The following is a 19,056-nucleotide window of genomic DNA, read 5'->3' on the forward strand; positions in this document are numbered from 1 at the left end:
AAGTTTTAGTCGACTAAAAGTCTGAGCATTTTAGTCTTATTTTAGTCGACTAAAACAGTAAACATTTTAGTCAAGATTTAGTCGACTAAAAGTCTGAGCATTTTAGTCTTATTTTAGTCAAAGAAAACTAATTTTTGTCAATGAAAACGGTTGAGTCTTTTTTAGTCATCAGATTATATAGAACATTTCAGTCAAACTAGTCTAGCCAAAACCAATAATTTGTCATTTTAGTATATAAATAAATAAGATTATCTTGTCCTTATTTGATGAAAAACACAGGTTGAATGATTAAGAAAGCAGCTTTGCAGAGAGTATCTGCTCAGGTTTGTGGTGTTTTTACCAGCTGTGTTATGGCCACATTGCTTCCCTTCTGATAAAACAATGCATTCGCTTTTTTTCTCCGCCTCATTGTAGCGAAAATGGGCCCAAATATCACATCGTTTCTTTCTCCCAAGCAGTGGTAGCTTTAGACTTTTTCGTTGTCAGTCATTTTGACGGACAGGATTGTAACATTTCCGTCATAATCCATTATTATCCGTCGAGTGCACAATGTATCACTCACTCGCGCTGACGGGGGGGTATTCGGTTAACGCGACCACTGCTCCTAAGCCCTGTTGTTGCCATTTTATTTTCTGTTAAATAAGGTTAGTTAGACCATGACCCGAGTCTTCCTGACAGTTCATATTGTGCCGCTGCCCGGTGTAATTCAAATGTACCGCCGCGCGCAGCACAGAAACAGCTGCTGCTCTGCCGCAGCACCGGAAATGGAACTGCTGGGAGAAAAACGGACTATCAGAGATTTAACGTTATCTTTGATAATATTTCGTCTCCTAATTTTTCGTCAACGAAAGTAAAGAGAGATTTTGTCATAGTTTTTATTTAGTAAACTACATTTTCGTCTCGTCACTTTTCGTCAACGATATTGCATGATGATTTCGTTACAGTTATTGTTTACTGCCGTCGGTGCCGTCTCGTCATCGTCTCGTTTTCGTCATGGAAAAAAAGGTCGTTGACGAACATATTTCGTCATAGTTTTAGTCAACGAAATTAACACTACTCCGGCCGTATACGGCCCGCGAGACAATTTGGTACGGCCCTCGAGGTAATTTATAAACACACGCAAAAAATAAAAAAATGAAAGAAATCTAGACCGCAAAAAAATTAAACAAGCGAGTGCCTGTTTTTCCTGGCCAAGGTCAGGGTCCTTGAACACAACACGAGCCTAACGTGTCATCACGTGGTATATGTCTCGACTGACAGGGGTGCAGTGACGGAGAGCACCAGAACGCCACTCCAGCACTTCAGAAATTGCAGTACCGATAAGTCCATACACATGCCGCAGTTTCTGCGTGTCTGTGTCTTTAGTTGAAAGCCCAGTGGCGATCTGTCATACAGTCAATAACTTTGTTGTTATCATTAGCATCTGGTTAGCTAGCTATGCTAACGAATATAAGAAGCTTTGTCTACAACCAGTGAGGTAAAGGCCCATCTTTATATGATCATTATAGTATAAAGAGAATAAAGTAAACAGGTATAAACAGTGTTGGGAAAGTTCACTTTCTACATGAACTAGTTCAGTTCACAGTTCACACATTTTAAAATGAACTAGTTCAGTTCATAGTTCATAATTCAAAATGTTGAAGTAAAGTTCATGGTTTCAAAAATGAACTAATTTATAGTTTATAGTTCTTTTTTCAATACGTTGCTGCGAGCTATTATTTGTCTCCTGTACGATGTTAATGGGATTTGGGTGGTAGTGGATCTGTTTTGGCTCTCTTTTTTATTCGCCACTCACACATACCGTGAAAGGCTAGTCGTGTGCTTATTCTCAATGTGCCGTTTAAGGTTTGTTGTCGACGTCGTCGATGTACGGACTTGCTTTTTCAAACCGGGCGGACACAGTTTACAGGCAAACGTTTGATTTTTTCTTTAACGTAAAACTCTTTTAAACGCTCATAGGCCGACGCCGTAGAGTCTCACTCTGAGCGAGTGCTGCTCCAGCTGCTCTCGGCTTCGTCCATACTAATTCATTCATTCATTCAATGCTCGCCGGTTCCGCGGTTCCACATTGTTTGTTGTGAGGAGTCTGATATATTTAATATATTTATATTTTAGTGCGACAGCCAGGGGTGACAGGCGCGTACGCGTCACAGGCAGCTTGCTGTTGCCAGATTGGGTGGTTTTCCGCATTATTTTGAAGCCTGTTTACGGTGTGTTTTAACTGGGATTTCGGCTGAAAGGCATATGAAATCTGGCACACTTTTGAACGCCGTTATAATACAGTGCTGAGAATGAACGCACTTTTGAACGCCGTTATACAGCGCTGAGAATGAACGCGTTCTCAATTACGTTCATCTAGCGGAAATACAGTACGTTCAGTTCACGTTCGCCCAAAATATGAACGCGTTCATGAACGATCGTTCATGAACGATCGTTCATTGAACGCGTTCAGGTACATCACTGGGTATAAAATACTATATGACAGTTATTAATAAAGAAGAATACAGTTTGAAAGGGTAGTGATTTGTCAAATATCCATAAATTAAAAGAAAATCTGCTTACAGTTGTGTTTGGGTGTTGAGAGATGTGTCCACTTTTGTATGTCTTTTATACATGAATATGTGTCCCCGGTGTGTCAGGGAACTCACCAAGTGTCAGAAAACACACCCTCTCTCTTTTCCTCCATACCCAAATCTCTAAAAACGGGGCTGCAACGGATCTGATACAGACTGAGACAGATTTGAAATATCTCTGACGTCAGAAACGAGGAGATCCGCCTATATGGCCAACTCTCCACCAATCAGGAGGAGAAAGCCACGGCCATTGCGCTAGAGACGCTTTAGTACTTATGCCAGGCCTGTAGGTGGCGCTGTAGTCTAACACAAAAGCAGCGAAGAAGACTTCTCACAGAATCAGCCCGTGCAAAAACAGGGCTAAAAAAGAGAAAATAGCTAAAATGCATGATCCGTTTGTTTTTTTGAAAAAAAAACTTCGCAGACATGTTTTATATAGGTATGGTCCTACAATATATTATTCAAATATAGCATGATAGGTCCACTTTAAGTTAAGGGTAATTTATTTATTCAACACTTTATGAAACACAGAGGTAATTCAAAGGGCTTTAGATGGTAGAAGGTAAGAAATATAAGTAAAAACAAGATAAAAACAAGTACAGATACATTTAAAACCTAATTAATAAAATAAAAAATAAACTATAAACTATGTTTTAATTAAATGTTTTTAAAAGAGAACAGTGTTAAGCTTGGTTTAAACATTACAGCATTATATTTGCAGGTGGAGCTGATTCCAGCGGTGGGCAAGATAATGGCTGAAAGCTGATTAGTTGAATTGCAGCTAAACACTTATTCTGAGAAACCACCTTTCTGCTGATTGTGTGTTTAACTGGCTGTTTGTACATCATCCAGGTGAACTGTTGTACAGTCTAGTTCTCTTTGCAGTGTTCCTCAAACTTTTTTCAATAACAAACACTGTTTGAAAAACAAATTGTAGAAAAAAAGCCTCTCTAAAGAGACAAAAAAGAGCACAGTGCATCTGATTGTGTGATCAACACATCTCTGTATCTGAAAAACATAAAATGCATAATAGAACATTGTGCAGGAATATAAAATGATGATGCATAGTGTGTCTATGATCGATTTCCTATATATATGAGACAATTATGTTTTTGTATGTTGTGTAGGATTGGCTACTGAAGTAAACAGAGTCTGCAGAAATGCTGATGATGTGTCACTGCCAGCTAGTGGCTGAATGAAATACAAGCGCTGCAACATTTGTTTGACTTCACCGTCTGTATGTCTGTGTGTGTCAGAGGGGATAGTATCTTCTGCCTCTCCTTTTGGTTGCTTCAGGGTGCAGACACGCTTAGACATGTTTGCCTGAAGTCATTTTATTCCTTCACTAAAGGTTAGACAAACAAAACTGAACATTCATACATTCATGAATTTTGATAATGAGCTGTGTGTTTTCATTTGTCTAACTGGGATAAGGCCTGACATTTCTTTCTCATTTTTTAGTAATGTACTACTCCTTAACCCCAGCTCTTTGACAATTTACGAGTCAGGCGCTGTTTTTGACTTGCAAAAAGTGTTATGCCGGCAAATGAGAGAAGACTAAATGCCTGTGCTGGTGTAAAAAGTCCTGGTATTGAGTATACTGCTAACCTGTGATAACGATTTGTGACAGATTGACCACTCGTGATTCTTTCCCCAGGTTTAGAGATTCACTTAAAGTTGAATGGAATGTATTGATGGTGCTAATTCCATTTATGTCTGAGTGACTTTTTTTAGGACAAAGCGATAACTTGGTTACCCATGTACGAAGAACAGAACCAAATGTCAAGAACACCAAGACAGTCTTCAGTCATATATTTCCTAAAGGGAACACTCATAGGAAAAAATAAGTTTACAAAGTAGGTTCAAATGTTCTTTTACTTTACTAAGGCTAAAGCAAGCATGCACACAGTAATACAAGAAGGGATGCATATCAATCAAGTAATAATTAAATAATAGTTCATTTAAAATTGAAACCCTACACCAATTATACTAATTATGTTTCATTACTGAAAGAAATGTCACTAAATTGCTCAAATGCAACAATAGCCCAGTTAAAAACATTTTAACATCAATGAAAGGATATAAATGTGTAGGAATAAAGCCGACTAACAGCATAATTCGATTGATGTGTAAAATAAAATACAATAGTTATTTGTTAATTCTCAGTAGTTTACTGCTATCTTTTTTATTTGTCTGGATGTTATATCTTCTTCTTTGCCCCAGTTGATGGTTAATCCAGTGTGTAGGGCAGAGTGAAGCTCTCACTCTGCAGCTCTTTGCGAATAGCTGAATTGAATCTGGCCAGTTGCTCTGAGCTGAAATGTTTTTTCCAGTCTCCCGGAACACCTAAGACACACACACACACACACACACACACACACACACACACACACACACACACACACACACACACACACACACACACACACACACACACACACACACACACACACACACACACACACACACAAACACACACACACACACACACACACACACACACACACACACACACACACACACACACACACACACACACACACACACACACACACACACACACACACACACACACACACACACACACACACACACACACACACGACTGCAAATTAAACCAGGTTGACACTTCACACAGTTCAATGCAAACTGAATAAAATAGAGGTTAGAGGTTAGGTTAATAGAGGGCACACGCCGCCTCACCTTTCCTGAGGAACGGAGATTTCTCGGAGTTCATGTACTCCTTGGGGACCAAGCTGAAGTTGGACATGCGGTTTGTCTTCATCGTCTTGAAGGTGCAATGTTGTGCTATCTTCTGAATAGTGCCTTCACTCGGGTTACGGCCAAGGAAATCTGACATCTGCCTGAGAGCTGCTGGGAGGTCCTAAACACGGGGAACATGGACATGTGTTTTCATGTGTGTGGAGCAACGGGAGCTGTTATACTGCACATTCTCTAATGGAGAACTTTTCTACTTGATTTTTGCTCGGACTCCATCTAAGTTTTCTTTACACAGGAGACAGGTAGTCAGTTGCTAGCCACAATTGTAATACATTAACATATACATGTCAATACATGTGAATGATTGACAACTGAGGGGCAGCAAACATTATTGAAGTTAGCAACTAATGTACTGTATGTTTAGTTAACATACAGTGTCAACCATGGCATGAACAAATACCAAAGTTTCATCAGTATAGCTTGGCAGCTGTACGTGCTTTTTGATAGGAAGCGCCCTCCCATGGTGAAACCCTGCATTTCAATGAATGGATTCATGGAATCTCGACACAATCGTTCAATCAATTCAATTTAAGTCATTTAATCATCCAATATAAACTTGGCGGCAAACCCCCGGAGGTTAGGATTTAGGAGGCATTCAGCTGGGAGGGCCCCATCTATATTTGTATCATGTTTAATAAGTACTTAATTACATTACATTACATGTCACTTGTTAGTTGGGTTTTAACCATAGACTGGTTTGAACCTATGACCCCCTAGTCCGAACACCTACGCAAAACCCACTGCGCCGCACACACCGCCTTAACTTAACCGACACGGGCACAAATTGAAACACAATATAAGAGAAGGGAATTAATAAAGCAAATAATACATGGGAAAATCACGGTAACTGGTTAAAAATACATAAGATAAAGGTTAAATGGGAGTATAAAAATGGTGTTTCATGGGGACGAAATGAGCAAATGCGTACATGGAAGGTATTCTGATCTAGTGAAATAATCTGAACTATTTCAAATAATACCATTTTATCGCGCCCTGCATAGAGAAAGGATGGCCAATTTCTAACCGCAATCACGATCACAATCGCCATCTCACTTCCTCTGGTATTGGATTGTATTTATTTGTTTGCATGTGTTTGTAAAAGATTGTCAAACGAAAGGAAGGAGTGGAGGGGTTTTGTTTGAGCCGTCAAAGTGCCTTGCGGCTTGTTTTGGACTGCCTTCAGCTGCAATAGTGAGTAAGATCACTGCCTTTGGTGAATAAGCTGTCTCCACATGTTTATGTTTTACCTGACACATTTCTTCATATGTGATGAACAGTATTCTGTCTCCCAGCTCGGCACTTCTCCAGCCTTTCACATGGTCGGTCCATTTTCCAAACATCACTGCAGACAACATGGAAAATAGACCTCAGCATAAATACAAAGGTGACTTTTACTTCCTTTCAAAATGTGTTCACATTATAATTCTGAAGCTCTCTTTATTGGGGATGAAACCACTCACCATTGCCATCAAGGAATTTTTCGATGAATTCATCAAAGGTCCCTGGATCATCAAGGAATTCGGCCATCTGATGGAAGTAGAATGAAGACACTAGGATGTCCTTAGGGTTCCGCATGACATAGATCACCTATAGCAGAGACATGAGAGACTAATTCAATAACACACTAGATACAATGTGTGTTATATATTAATTATTGAAGGCCAGCATGTTAAAAAAACATTTTAATAACAGACAAATACGTGGAAGCTTTCACAGAAACACCACAATATGGAGCTCAATTCATAGATGTTTCAAAAATAAAATAAAATGCCTCCACTCTTTTACCTTTGCTTTGGAGGCGTGGAAGGATGGGGGCATGAGTCGGAAAGGGAAATGTGTGACCATTGCCCGTGGAGCAGTCAACGTATCCGCAATCACTGCTAATCTTTTCTCCTCCAGCCAGGGGACCCTATCCCAGTTAGGGATGGTTTGGATTGGGGTCAGATCGCCTCCATTCAGCAGCAGTGGGAGGATTTCCTGCATCCAGATTGTACCTGCAGAAAATAAAAAATAGTAGAACAGTAGATAAAATGGCTGCTGCAACTATAGTATCTAATGCACAAATAAAGAAGCTGACAAGATTTCACTGGGGTTTGAGGAGCAACTATTCACTATGATTTCAATGTTTACCTATCTACGATAGTCCTAGGAGATATTACTCTGCAGAAATACTTGGTTCCTATGACACACGAACAGTAATAAGGAGGTACGGAATGTAGATTGAATGAATGTGCAAAAGAGGACATTCCATTTCAAGCAGACATCTCAATAACAGACACTATGGGCTTGTTTCACCCTAATGAGGTCATATCTCTTGGAAAAGTTTGGAAACAGAACTGATCGTTATGTGTGAAGTGTTCCTCTGTGCAAACAAAATAGGAATTGTTGTTCAAAAATATTCCTATGCCATTTAGAAATAATGGCTCTGAAAGACATTCCCATGCAAGAAGGACTTCTCATTGTTAAAGAAATACACATGGAAGGGCTAAATGTAATAAGTAGTGCAGTGACTACTGTCATTCACCCACAGAACTGTTCACACATGCTGGAAAATGATTGAAAGGAAGGTCTGAGTTGACCTGAGTTAATTTTTTATGTCAGATGATAACAGTTAATGATGGTACCCAAACTCAGTGGTGCTTTAGTTGACATCAACCGCACTGGGCTCAAGTGGGTTTACAGAAGAGTGATACAGAATGGTGCAGTGAAACACACTATGCTCTTTCCTCATCGCGATGTTGGGCTCAATACCTTGATGTTAAACAGCTAGTTATGCTTCATTCTATGGTTACCTCTTCTGCTAGCTTGGGCCACTTCATACAGCTGTGATCTGATCGGTTGTGCACCGAAAGGTCAGCGATAACGAGCGCAGTGCCGGGCAATATTTACGATCGTTGCAGGTTCGTTTTCCACAGACCTTATTTCGAGCTATTTTCTGAAATCCTACGGATAAATCCCATTGATTTTTGGTCGAGGGAACGTTCTTATTATATATCCATGGAGGGAACCCATGCGCAGGTTACTTCCGGGTTTTAGGACGCGTCACTGCACCACTCTATGCCGAGGGTAGTGCACTCTCAGGCCCAATCCCAAACCACCCCCGGCCTACACCCTACACACTCCCCCTCCGTTTGCGTGTTCGCGCGGAGGATCCGCCACATTGACGGCTGTTCCAAAGCAATCAGGGCAGAGGGGTAGTGGGTTATAAAAGCCTCCGATAGCGAGTTTTCATGGACGCAAACTTGATAATCTCACTTTTGCATGGAGGAAACAACGTCATACAAATGTGAGTTCCATGTGGTTATTTTTTTTAAACGATAATTAATACGTTGCCTTAACTAAAACATGCCTTTGTGAACATGTATTTTGAACTCTACACGTGTTAATTTGATTTGGCAAGATTACATTCGATTTTTATTTTGAAGATGTACAAATCTAAATCGGAATCAAACTAACAACACGTGTCAATTCATGTATCCATTCACTTACAAAATCGGTTTAAACTTAAGTGTGATTTGTAATTGCAGGGACTGTGGTAAAAACCAAGGCATTTATTGCATTAAGGAAGCTTGGGAGTGAGTTATGCACTCAATTCATATTTTCTGCAATGAAAGTAATGAATGCACTGTGGGTCATTGCCTTAACACCAATATATATTGTTTAAATATGCTATGATAACAGGTCAATCATTAAGGAACTGGACCTTGGTCAACATGTGTCTCACAAACAGGCCTCCAAGAAATGGGAGAACCTAAAAAAGAAATACAAGGTAAATGGTTTATTGTTATTGTAAAACATTTGTTTGTTTTTTAAAAAGCTGGACAAAGATTTCTAACATGCGTTTGTTTGCAATAGGAACTTAAAAGGCCAAGGACTGGAGCAGGGACTGATCAGGGGGAAGAAACCCGTGCAACATGGCCCTTCTTCATGGCCATGGATGAGGCCACAGGTGCAAAGCCTTCAATTAATCCTTCTGTCCTTGTTGCCTCAGCCTTGGCAAACCCCACTATCCTCTTTGATCCGGAGGCTGCTTCCTGCTCCTCTTCCCCCCCCCCCAAATGTGGCTGATGATCCAGACCCCTCACCACCCTCATCACTGTCTGAGGCTGGAACCACCCAGCAGCCCCCCCCCCAAAAAAAGAAAAGGTGCTGAGGCCTGTACTACGAAGCTGGTTCAATCTAACCTGGATATGTTTGAGTTAGCCGGTTGGCCTAATCCAAAACATATGCGATCTCGCTAAACTGTACTACGACGCGGGTTATCAAGTGGATCGCTCAAGCCAGCCGTGTCCTATCTAGTTAGGTGCGCGTTCACATGAAAGGGGTGGTATTTGGAGCATTCGACCAATCACAAACATGGAGAAGCATACTGACAGCGCAGCGCGTCATACTTCCTGAATGAAAAGTCAACTATAATATTAGACATGAAGAAGTTAAACTTTAAACATCCATGACTTAAAATCTTTATCCAGGATAAAAGCCACATAGTTGCACCTGCAAGGTGAATACAGCTGGTAACAGAAAAAGTGGATCTGACTTTAATTACATTTGACTCGAGTGTTTCGTCAACTTAATGTGTTGCTTAAAATAATACTTCTGCATACAGTATGTGACACTGAGTGTTGCACGGCCAGATACGGCTCAAGAAGCTGACTCAGATAAGGACATATGATACATTATGATGTGATATGCCGCGGACTGTACTGTTACTTTGATCCGGTTTATGTTGTGGCAGATATTTAATTAAGCTTTCTTAACGCTAATGTTATAATAGTCAGATTGCTCTGAAGATGGGAGGTGATATTCTATTAATGTTCACGTTCACACAGTCGGTGATATTTGCCGGCTGTCTTTCCTGCGACGGCAGCTTTTCTGTATTTCCTTTCTCCTGTAATATGACTTGATCGCTTTAAACTCCGCACACTGAGCTCTGATTGGTCAGCAGGCAGTGCTTTCACTGAGTTGAGCTCTTAGCCTGCAACCTAACCTGCTCCGGAGCAGGTTAGCCGCACAGCATAAGTTACCATGGAGATCTAGCCTGCTAAAAAGAGAACCAGTGTCGTAGGACCGGAAAGCCCGAGTTTTCCCTGAAGTTAGCCGGCTAAATCCTGCTTCGTAGTACATGCCTCTGGAGTGTCTAGAAAGCGAGGCAGAAAAAGAGGACGAACGCCACAGAGAAATAATGCAGCACTCAGAGACATTTCTAACCCTGTTCGAAAAAATTGATTTCCCCCCCCCGTCCCACCATTGGCCATTTTTATGTTGATTATTGATGTTGTAAAGAGTTGTTTTTGTTCGCTTGTATTATTTATTTTGAAGAGAATAGCTTGGTTTCAGTCACGTGACTTCTACGACGCGCGAAATTCAAGTGGAGGTCAGGAAGTGAAAACGCAATCATTCATCAACGTAGGAATCATGGAGGACACAGACTATGTTAAACAATTAAATGAACCTGCACGCCGCGGATATCGTGAAAAAATCACAGCACACATCGGATACGATCCGTATCAGCTGAAAATGAGCGACTTTTCTCGTGATTTATCAGATTTGCCCGCTGTCGAGGCGATGCCAGCTACCTCGTCCTTCATACCTCCTACTACACGGCTAGCCAAATGAAAGCGTATACAAGCCTGGAAGCTTTCAACTACTTCGTGTGTGGATGGGTGAATGACCTCGGCACCAAAAAGGCATTAAACAAATGTCGCCTTGTTTTTGCCCGGGTGAGTGTTAACTACCCATAGCTTCTTACCTCTAAGTAGCATTATTAGGAGACATCTAGCTAGCTAACTTTAGCTACATGGACTCATGTAAGGCAGTGTTACGGCTGTCGCCTTGCCTTCAGCATTAACTGGCCTGTGAGTGTTCTGTGTGTGTATCAGGGATGCAAACTTGTCACCTTTCGGCGAAATTCGCCGTTTTCAATCCAAAATAGGTCGTTTGTGTGATTCATGTAGATCTGCAATAAAATCTGCGGCCGCGAGCTGTTATGTGCCATCATGACACGCAAGGTGTTCTTTTTTTATATATTATAATGAAGCGCGAGCTGTGTGCTCGAGTCTTCCTACCTATCGGCTCTGCTCATGGATGTATAATAAGGCTCTGCTGCTCCGCGACGAGGGTCTAGCTTCAGCAGCTACATTATACGGTGGCCCTGAAGTGCAAGACACCACAGCATTTCAGAAAACACAACAGCATTTCAGAAAACACCACAGCATTTCAGAAAACACCACAGCATTTCACATTGGACGGAAAGGGTATTCCTTTAGGGAGAACACTTCTTGTTTGTGATTGGACAGAGCCAGCCAGAGAAGCACTGCTGTGATTGGATGTTTTTGCTGCCAGTCAAGAAATGACGCTGCGTGATTGGCCCAACACATCAGCCGTTAGCTGTTAGCACACACTCAGAGCTCACAGCGCCTCATATCTGTTCAGAAACTGGACAAAAGTTAAACATACAAAAGACAGACTGTCTGTCATTTCGAATACAGTCGCTGCTTTATTCATGTCTGTATGACGTTGTTGTGAGTGTGGACGGAGCAGCTACAGGTTAGTTTAGCCTGATCGATCCGATTCCGATACGGCCCGCCCCCTCTCCAGCGTCTTGTTTGAATGACAGGAGTAAACACAGAATTAATGCTTTATTAATTCATGGTTTTTAAGGGGCTTATCTCCATGTAAATACTATGGTAGACCACCCAATATTCGCATCGCTCTAATCGCTCGAGTTTCACCGCGGCTGTCAGCTGTGTTTGATCCTGTCATTCAAACAAGAGGCGCTGGAGAGGGAGCGGGGCGTATCTCCATGTAAATTCTATGGGAGATATCAACTACAACAAAATGAACATATTTGACCGTGATTTAATTGTAATACACGTTTCAAAGTGATGCCGAAGTAACTACATACTGATAACGGTTAGTAAAAACCATGAATTAACGCTTTGACAAGTCTGCAGATAAGACGGCAGGCGAAAAGCTTTTAAAATGCCTGTTTTCTGAATGGAATCGGACCCATCAGGCTAAACTAACCTGTTGCTGCTCCGTCCACACTCACAACAACGTCATACAGACATAAATAAAGCAGCGACTGTATTCGCCATGACATAGACAGTCTGTGGTTTGTACTTGTTTAACTTGTGTCCAGTTTCTGAACAGATATGAGGAGCTGTGAGCTCTGAGTGTGTGCTAACGGCTGATGTGTTGGGACATATTTCGCTGTGTTGACCAATCACTAAGCGTCATTTCTTGACTGGCAGCAAAAACAACCAAGCACAGCAGTGCTTCTCTGGCTCCTAAAGGAATACCCTTTCCGTCCAATGTGAAATGCTGTGGTGTTTTCTGAAATGCTGTTGTGTTTTCTGAAATGCTGTGGTGTCTTGCACTTCAGGGCCACCGTAACATTACCTTGTTCGTTATTATTAACTGTGCGGTCCGGAATCACTGTGGCACAGACTGGATCGCTGGTGAACAGCTGTTAGAACGGGCCGTTCAGGTGTTCAGAGCAGAGCTCCCTGTCGGAGCGGCAGAGCGTGATGTGAACTGAAAAGTCTTTCTGTCGCAATATTGTCGTTGAGCTAGATAACTAGCATACATTGTCACTATCTGCTAACGTTAGCTTTAGCCTTCGTTTTCTAATAGTTTTTTTCATAGGCAATAAACAGAGGTGGTATATCTTGTACTAGAGTCAAAGTAGAAGCACTCAGATCTTGTACTTGAGTAAAAGTAGAAGTACCAGAATGTAGGAACAATCCTGCAATCAAAATGTTCCTCAAAAGTATTATCATCAAAATATAGTTAAAGTAGCGACAGTAAAAGTAGAAGTACTCAGATCTTGTAGCCTACTTGAGTAAAAGTAGAAGTACTCAGGTCTTGTACTAGAGGTACCAGAGTGTAGGAATACTCTGTTACAGTAAAAGTCCTGCATTCAAAATGTTCCTCAAGTAAAAGTAGAAAAGTATTCTCATGAAAATATAGTGAAAGTAGCAACAGTAAAAGTAGTCGTTGTGCAGATTGGTCCATTTCAGAATAATATATATGATATGTTTTATAATGATAGATCATGAAAGTGTTCTCAAAGCTGGTAAAGGTGCAGCTAGTTTGAATGACTTTGTATACTGCAGGGTAGCTTGTGGATTTACTCCAGGTGGAACTAAAGTCCGATTCAACATTATATTTCACATCATTCATCCAGATCTGTGAAGTAACTAAAGGGATTAAATACATGTAGTGGAGGCTATACAGATAGAAAGACTAAGCCTTGCACAGAGGCATGAAAATAATTTTTCAAAATGATAAACTGACTGCTACACACTTAAAATACATGCTTTTATATATTTCTATTAGATGTGACTCTTTGGCGTTTCTTTTATTAACACTGCTGCTTTAGTTGTTCTGACTGCTAAAATCATCTGTTATTCCTCATTTTAGAGCCGATATTCCGTGGGGTCGGGGGGCTCGGATCCTTGTGAAGCTGGACAGGAGACATGCCTACTACCATCAAGTACAGGCTCAGCTCCACGTCGTTGACGTTGACTACTGCGTCTTTGTTGTCAGGACTAAAAATGACCTCTTTGTAGAGAGAATTGTGCGTGATGTGGACCTGTGGGACAACATCATTCCCAGAGTTGAGAGTTTCTTCAGACTATGTGTTCTCCCTGAAGTGTTGGGTTAGCAACTTACAAGGGGAAAGGTAAAAGTCATAAAGAGTTGGTGTGCTCATTTTTTTCCACAAGAACATGATAGTGCTTAACTATCAGGTGACTAAAAGCCTCCTCTCCCTGTCTGATGTTCCATTTTTCAGTTTCAGTTGCAAGATGATCAGGAGGGAGAGAAGGCGTGATTACCAGCACCTGTGGTCTGTCCTGGTCCCGGAAGTTGTGGTTCTCTCCTTGTTGCATTATTATTTGCACAGTGGCAGCTCTTTAACCTGCATTACAGCACCTTCATATTCACTGACCACCAGTGTTGGGAAAGTTCACTTTCTACATGAACTAGTTCAGTTCACAGTTCACACATTTTAAAATGAACTAGTTCAGTTCATAGTTCATAATTCAAAATGTTGAACTAAAGTTCATGGTTTCAAAAATGAACTAATTTATAGTTCTTTTTTCAATACGTTGCTGCGAGCTATTATTTGTCTCCTGTACGATGTCAATGGGATTTGGGTGGTAGTGGATCTGTTTTGGCTCTCTTTTTTATTCGCCACTCACACATACCGTGAAAGGCTAGTCGTGTGCTTATTCTCAATGTGCCGTTTAAGGTTTGTTGTCGACGTCGTCGATGTACGGACTTGCTTTTTCAAACCGGGCGGACACAGTTTACAGGCAAACGTTTGATTTTTTCCGTCTGAGTCAGTACTGACTTTAACGTAAAACTCTTTTAAATGCTCATACGCCGACGCCGTAGAGCAGGGGTGGGGAACCTTTTTCCTCTCAACGGCCATGTCAATTTTTACAATATCCTCAGAGGGCCGTACAAGTTATTGACCTCTGCTTAAACAAACTAAAATCACAGCCCATTCATTTCATTCTGTGCAAAGAAAAAGCAACCTCTTAATCCAGATATCTCACCATGACTACCGCGTATGCATGCACGTGCAGGGTGTGGCGTGCTCCCCTGGGAAGATTTTTTTTTAAATGTTGAAGTTAAAAGCATCAATCTGGTGCACTTTGAGAGCAACATTAGGAGATCTATGGACACATCTCTCAACACCCAAACACAACTGTAAGCAGATTTTCTTTTAATTTATGGATATTTGACAAATCACTCCCCTTTCAAACTGTATTCTTCTTTATTAATAACTGTCATATAGTATTTTATACCTGTTTACTTTATTCTCTTATTTTTTTATAACTATAATGATCATATAAAGATGTGCCTTTACCTCATTGGTTGTAGAAAAAGCTTCTTATATTCGTTAGCATAGCTAGCTAACCAGATGCTAATGATAACAACACAGTTATTGACTGTCTGATCAGTATGACAGATGAGCAGATCGCCACCGGGCTTTCAACTAAAGACACAGCCACGCAGAAACTGCGGCATGTGTATGGACTTATCGGTACTGCAATTTCTGAAGTGCTGGAGTGGCGTTCTGGTGCTCTCCGTCAGAACTGCACCCCTGTCAGTCGAGACATATAGCACGTGATGACACGTTAGGCTCGTGTTGTGTTCAAGGACCCTGACCTTGGCCAGGAAAAACAGGCACTCGCTTGTTTAATTTTTTTGCGGTCGAGATTTCTTTCATTTTTTTATTTTTTGCGTGTGTTTATAAATTACCTCGAGGGCCGTACACGCCGTATACGGCCCGGAGGCCGGAGGTTCCCCACCCCTGCCGTAGAGTCTCACTCTGAGCGAGTGCTGCTGCAGCTGCTCTCGGCTTCGTCCATACTAATTCATTCATTCATTCAATGCTCGCCGGTTCCGCGGTTCCACACTGTTTGTTGTGAGGAGTCTGATATATTTAGTATATTTATATTTTAGTGCGACAGCCACGGGTGACAGGCGCGTACGCGTCACAGGCAGCTTGCTGTTGCCAGATTGGGTGGTTTTCCGCATTATTTTGAAGCCTGTTTACTGTGTGTTTTAACTGGGGTTTCGGCTGAAAGGCATATGAAATCTGGCACACTTTTGAACGCCGTTATAATACAGTGCTGAGAATGAACGCACTTTTGAACGCCGTTATACAGCGCTGAGAATGAACGCGTTCTCAATTACGTTCATCGAGCGGAAATACAGTACGTTCAGTTCACGTTCGCCCAAAATATGAACGCGTTCATGAACGATCGTTCATTGAACTCGTTCAGGTACATCACTGCTGACCACACTCACTAGAGGAAGTAGGGCTGTGTGATATATTGCTATTGTAAAAAAGATGTTTACTGAAAAGATTAAATGATACTAAGAAGACTGAATAATACATGGTTTCTTATTTACATTTACAATAACCCTCAATGGCCATACATGGGAGCTTCACCAGACCAATTGTCATCTCTAGAATATTGTTGAATGAATTAAGCCTGAATGTAGATGAAAGTTGTATATTGAGTAGGGCTACACAATTTACAACACACAAAAAGATGTTTACTGAAAAGACTTGAACACAAGATGTTTGAACACAAAAAGATGTTTACTGAAAAGATTAAATGATACTGAATAATACATGGTTTCTTATTTACAAGACTACAGCTCCATGACTTTACTCCAATGGGACGACAGACACTGACAGATTAGACAAGGCACAGCAAATAACCCCAATCTTGTCAATTAATGCTAGTGCCTCACCTGGTTTTGTTAGCATGTGCTCTATGGGCACAGCCCTGCTTTGCAGAATCTGATATTTTCTTCTGACTAATCCTATGACTCTTTCGAAAAGGAATACGCACATTAGCTATTTTCCTTGTCTCTTCCACCTCGTATGCTGACAGCTGACTTTTCCCCCTGGTGAATGCAGGCATCTTTAGTGAAGCACAATAAAATCCCACACTATCGCCAATATCGACCCCACGGTCTGCTAGGACAATATCTCCAGGTAACAGGTTTTTTAGGAGCCCACTCTGTATTGTGATCTGTTTATCACTAACTCTTCCTCCCCAGGCACAAGATATGCAAGTGACATAGCCTTGTGGAGCAACACCAATCAGAAATGTAACAGTATGGTGATGCTTGTAGTTGGACCATGTTTGTGCTCGAGCTAGTAAATTAGAGGGCCTCTCAATAAAAACTTCAAAACAGTCAACAATCACAGCAACTCTACATCCAAATGCCTGTCTGAATCCCATTGACATTGTAGTTTGAAGTACATGTCGCTCTGGCCACTCAATTATAAATTCTGTACTCTCATGAAGTAGGTGATGTAGGGCTCGCACAGTTGAAAAACCTGAAGTAAAACTAAGAAGTTGGGCAGCCCGGTGTAAAACTTTGTCTTCTCTTCGTTGTTCTCAAAGGACTCCTGGTTGAACTTTGTGTCCAGTGCCTTTGTCCGAAGATCTCCCAGCTCTGTTGTGTTCTGTCTCAGAACATCCTCCATCCTCTCGATGTCCTCCATCGTTAAATCAGTCTGCCATCCTGCATCTGCATACAATATAGCAGTAGCAAGCATAATTAGTTATTTAAAATAGTCAAATATGAATGTGAATTGTTGTGAAGTTATCTTTTTGACAACCTTTTTACAGACATGCAAGTTCTCTGTTCCAATTATTGCAGATTCTCAAGTTAGTACTCTATTTTCTAAACCTAATTCAAAGTTTGCATTGATTTTCTGACAATCACATTTGTAATATTTAATAATAATGCTGGTGGTTAATTTACCTTAGTTGGTCATTTAATATCCCACTGGTGTCCTCTGGTTGTGGGCTGTCAGACAGGGGCTGCGTCGGTTCTGGGCTCTCGGTTGTCTGCAGGAGATCCAACAAAGCCTCTGCACATTCTGATTGTCTTTGTTGGTCTTCCTTGAGCTCCATCCTCTGCTCTCGTCGAAGAGATGCCTCTGATCTGGGCTTACTTGTTGTGTGGTAACCGAGGCTAACAGTGGGAGCCCAGTCTTCCAACTCAACGTCACCCAAAGCGCTAGGGCACCCTATAAAGTCCCAACAAAGTCCATATTAGACTACAGGTAACTTAAACATGATCAGTATTACTAAGTAAATAAGCATTTAACCACAACCCAATAATACATAAACAAAGCCACAAAAACCAAGTTAGCCAATACCTCTGATGAAGTGGTCGCTGCAGACACTGCATTAGACGACTATGCTGCTCCCGACCGCAGATTTAGGTTTGAAAGCCATTTTTTCTGGGGTTCTTCGGTTAGCTTCTTAAATTGCTCAGCTTTATGGACGACAACCTTCGGCACTCGGTAAAACCTCTTGTTTTTCTCTCGGCCGGATCGATTGGAACAACCGTAAACTACACAACACACCGGCATTTTCACAATGGTAACAGCAGCTAGATCCTCTGTAGAAAATTACTTCCTGACCTCCAATGGAATTTCGCGCCAAAGGAACGCAGCGGTGTGACGTCAAGTGAAACCAAGCTATAAACCTAATTTAACATACTGTCCTTCATGTCTTGAATATTGTATGGGTATATAGTAAATACAGGTAGATGGGTGATGAGGGTGACATTGCTTTTGCTTGATTGTTACTTAGATGGCTACATTGTTTTGTGTGGGTTTGATAATGTAGAAGGAAAACTTTTGCACAAAGTAATGTTGTGCACGGAACAAAAGTCAGGGTTCATACACTTTTTCACCAATGATTTTCAATGACTTTTCCAGGACTTCTCAATGAACTTTACCTAATTTTCCATGACAAAACAAAAATTACCACTGAAAATGGTTTATTTGAACATGGAACAGGAAAATAAGGTTTAGTTTAAAATACGTATTCTTTTAAACATATCATATAACATATACAGATCAAACATATCATATAACATATACAGATCAGCCATTAGTCTGATCTGTTGCCTCTCCTAGAGTAGAAGGGAAGAGAGTTGTTTTAAGACATGTTTTTCTATTGTTTCTCAATATCCAGACTAATGTATCATTGTCATGTCAACATTGAAGAATTCTGATTTGTATTTTTCAATTCAATATGGTATGGCTGTATGGTCTCTGTGTTTTATGATCGGAACCCCCTATCTGGCAATAAAAGTGGTATGAATGATAATAAAAAAACAGAAGTTCCATAATACAGTTTAATAA

General features: G+C 41.0%; 1 protein-coding gene across 2 annotated transcripts in view; it reads right to left on the bottom strand.

The window, feature by feature from the left end:
* Nucleotides 1-4,430: 4,430 nt before the first annotated feature.
* Nucleotides 4,431-19,056, bottom strand: part of sult2st3 (sulfotransferase family 2, cytosolic sulfotransferase 3) — a 69,384-nt gene continuing 54,758 nt past the window's right edge. For both annotated transcript variants that reach the window (XM_034103272.2, XM_034103271.2), the window contains exons 2-6: nucleotides 7,140-7,348; nucleotides 6,815-6,941; nucleotides 6,602-6,696; nucleotides 5,277-5,457; nucleotides 4,431-4,919 (exon numbers count right to left, since the gene is read on the bottom strand). In XM_034103272.2, coding sequence (XP_033959163.1) covers nucleotides 4,804-4,919; nucleotides 5,277-5,457; nucleotides 6,602-6,696; nucleotides 6,815-6,941; nucleotides 7,140-7,348 — 728 coding nt within the window. In that variant the 3' untranslated portion in view covers nucleotides 4,431-4,803. The remainder of the gene's footprint in view (nucleotides 4,920-5,276; nucleotides 5,458-6,601; nucleotides 6,697-6,814; nucleotides 6,942-7,139; nucleotides 7,349-19,056) is intronic.

This window comes from Pseudochaenichthys georgianus, chromosome 16, assembly GCF_902827115.2.
Source record: "Pseudochaenichthys georgianus chromosome 16, fPseGeo1.2, whole genome shotgun sequence".
NCBI lineage: Eukaryota > Metazoa > Chordata > Actinopteri > Perciformes > Channichthyidae > Pseudochaenichthys > Pseudochaenichthys georgianus.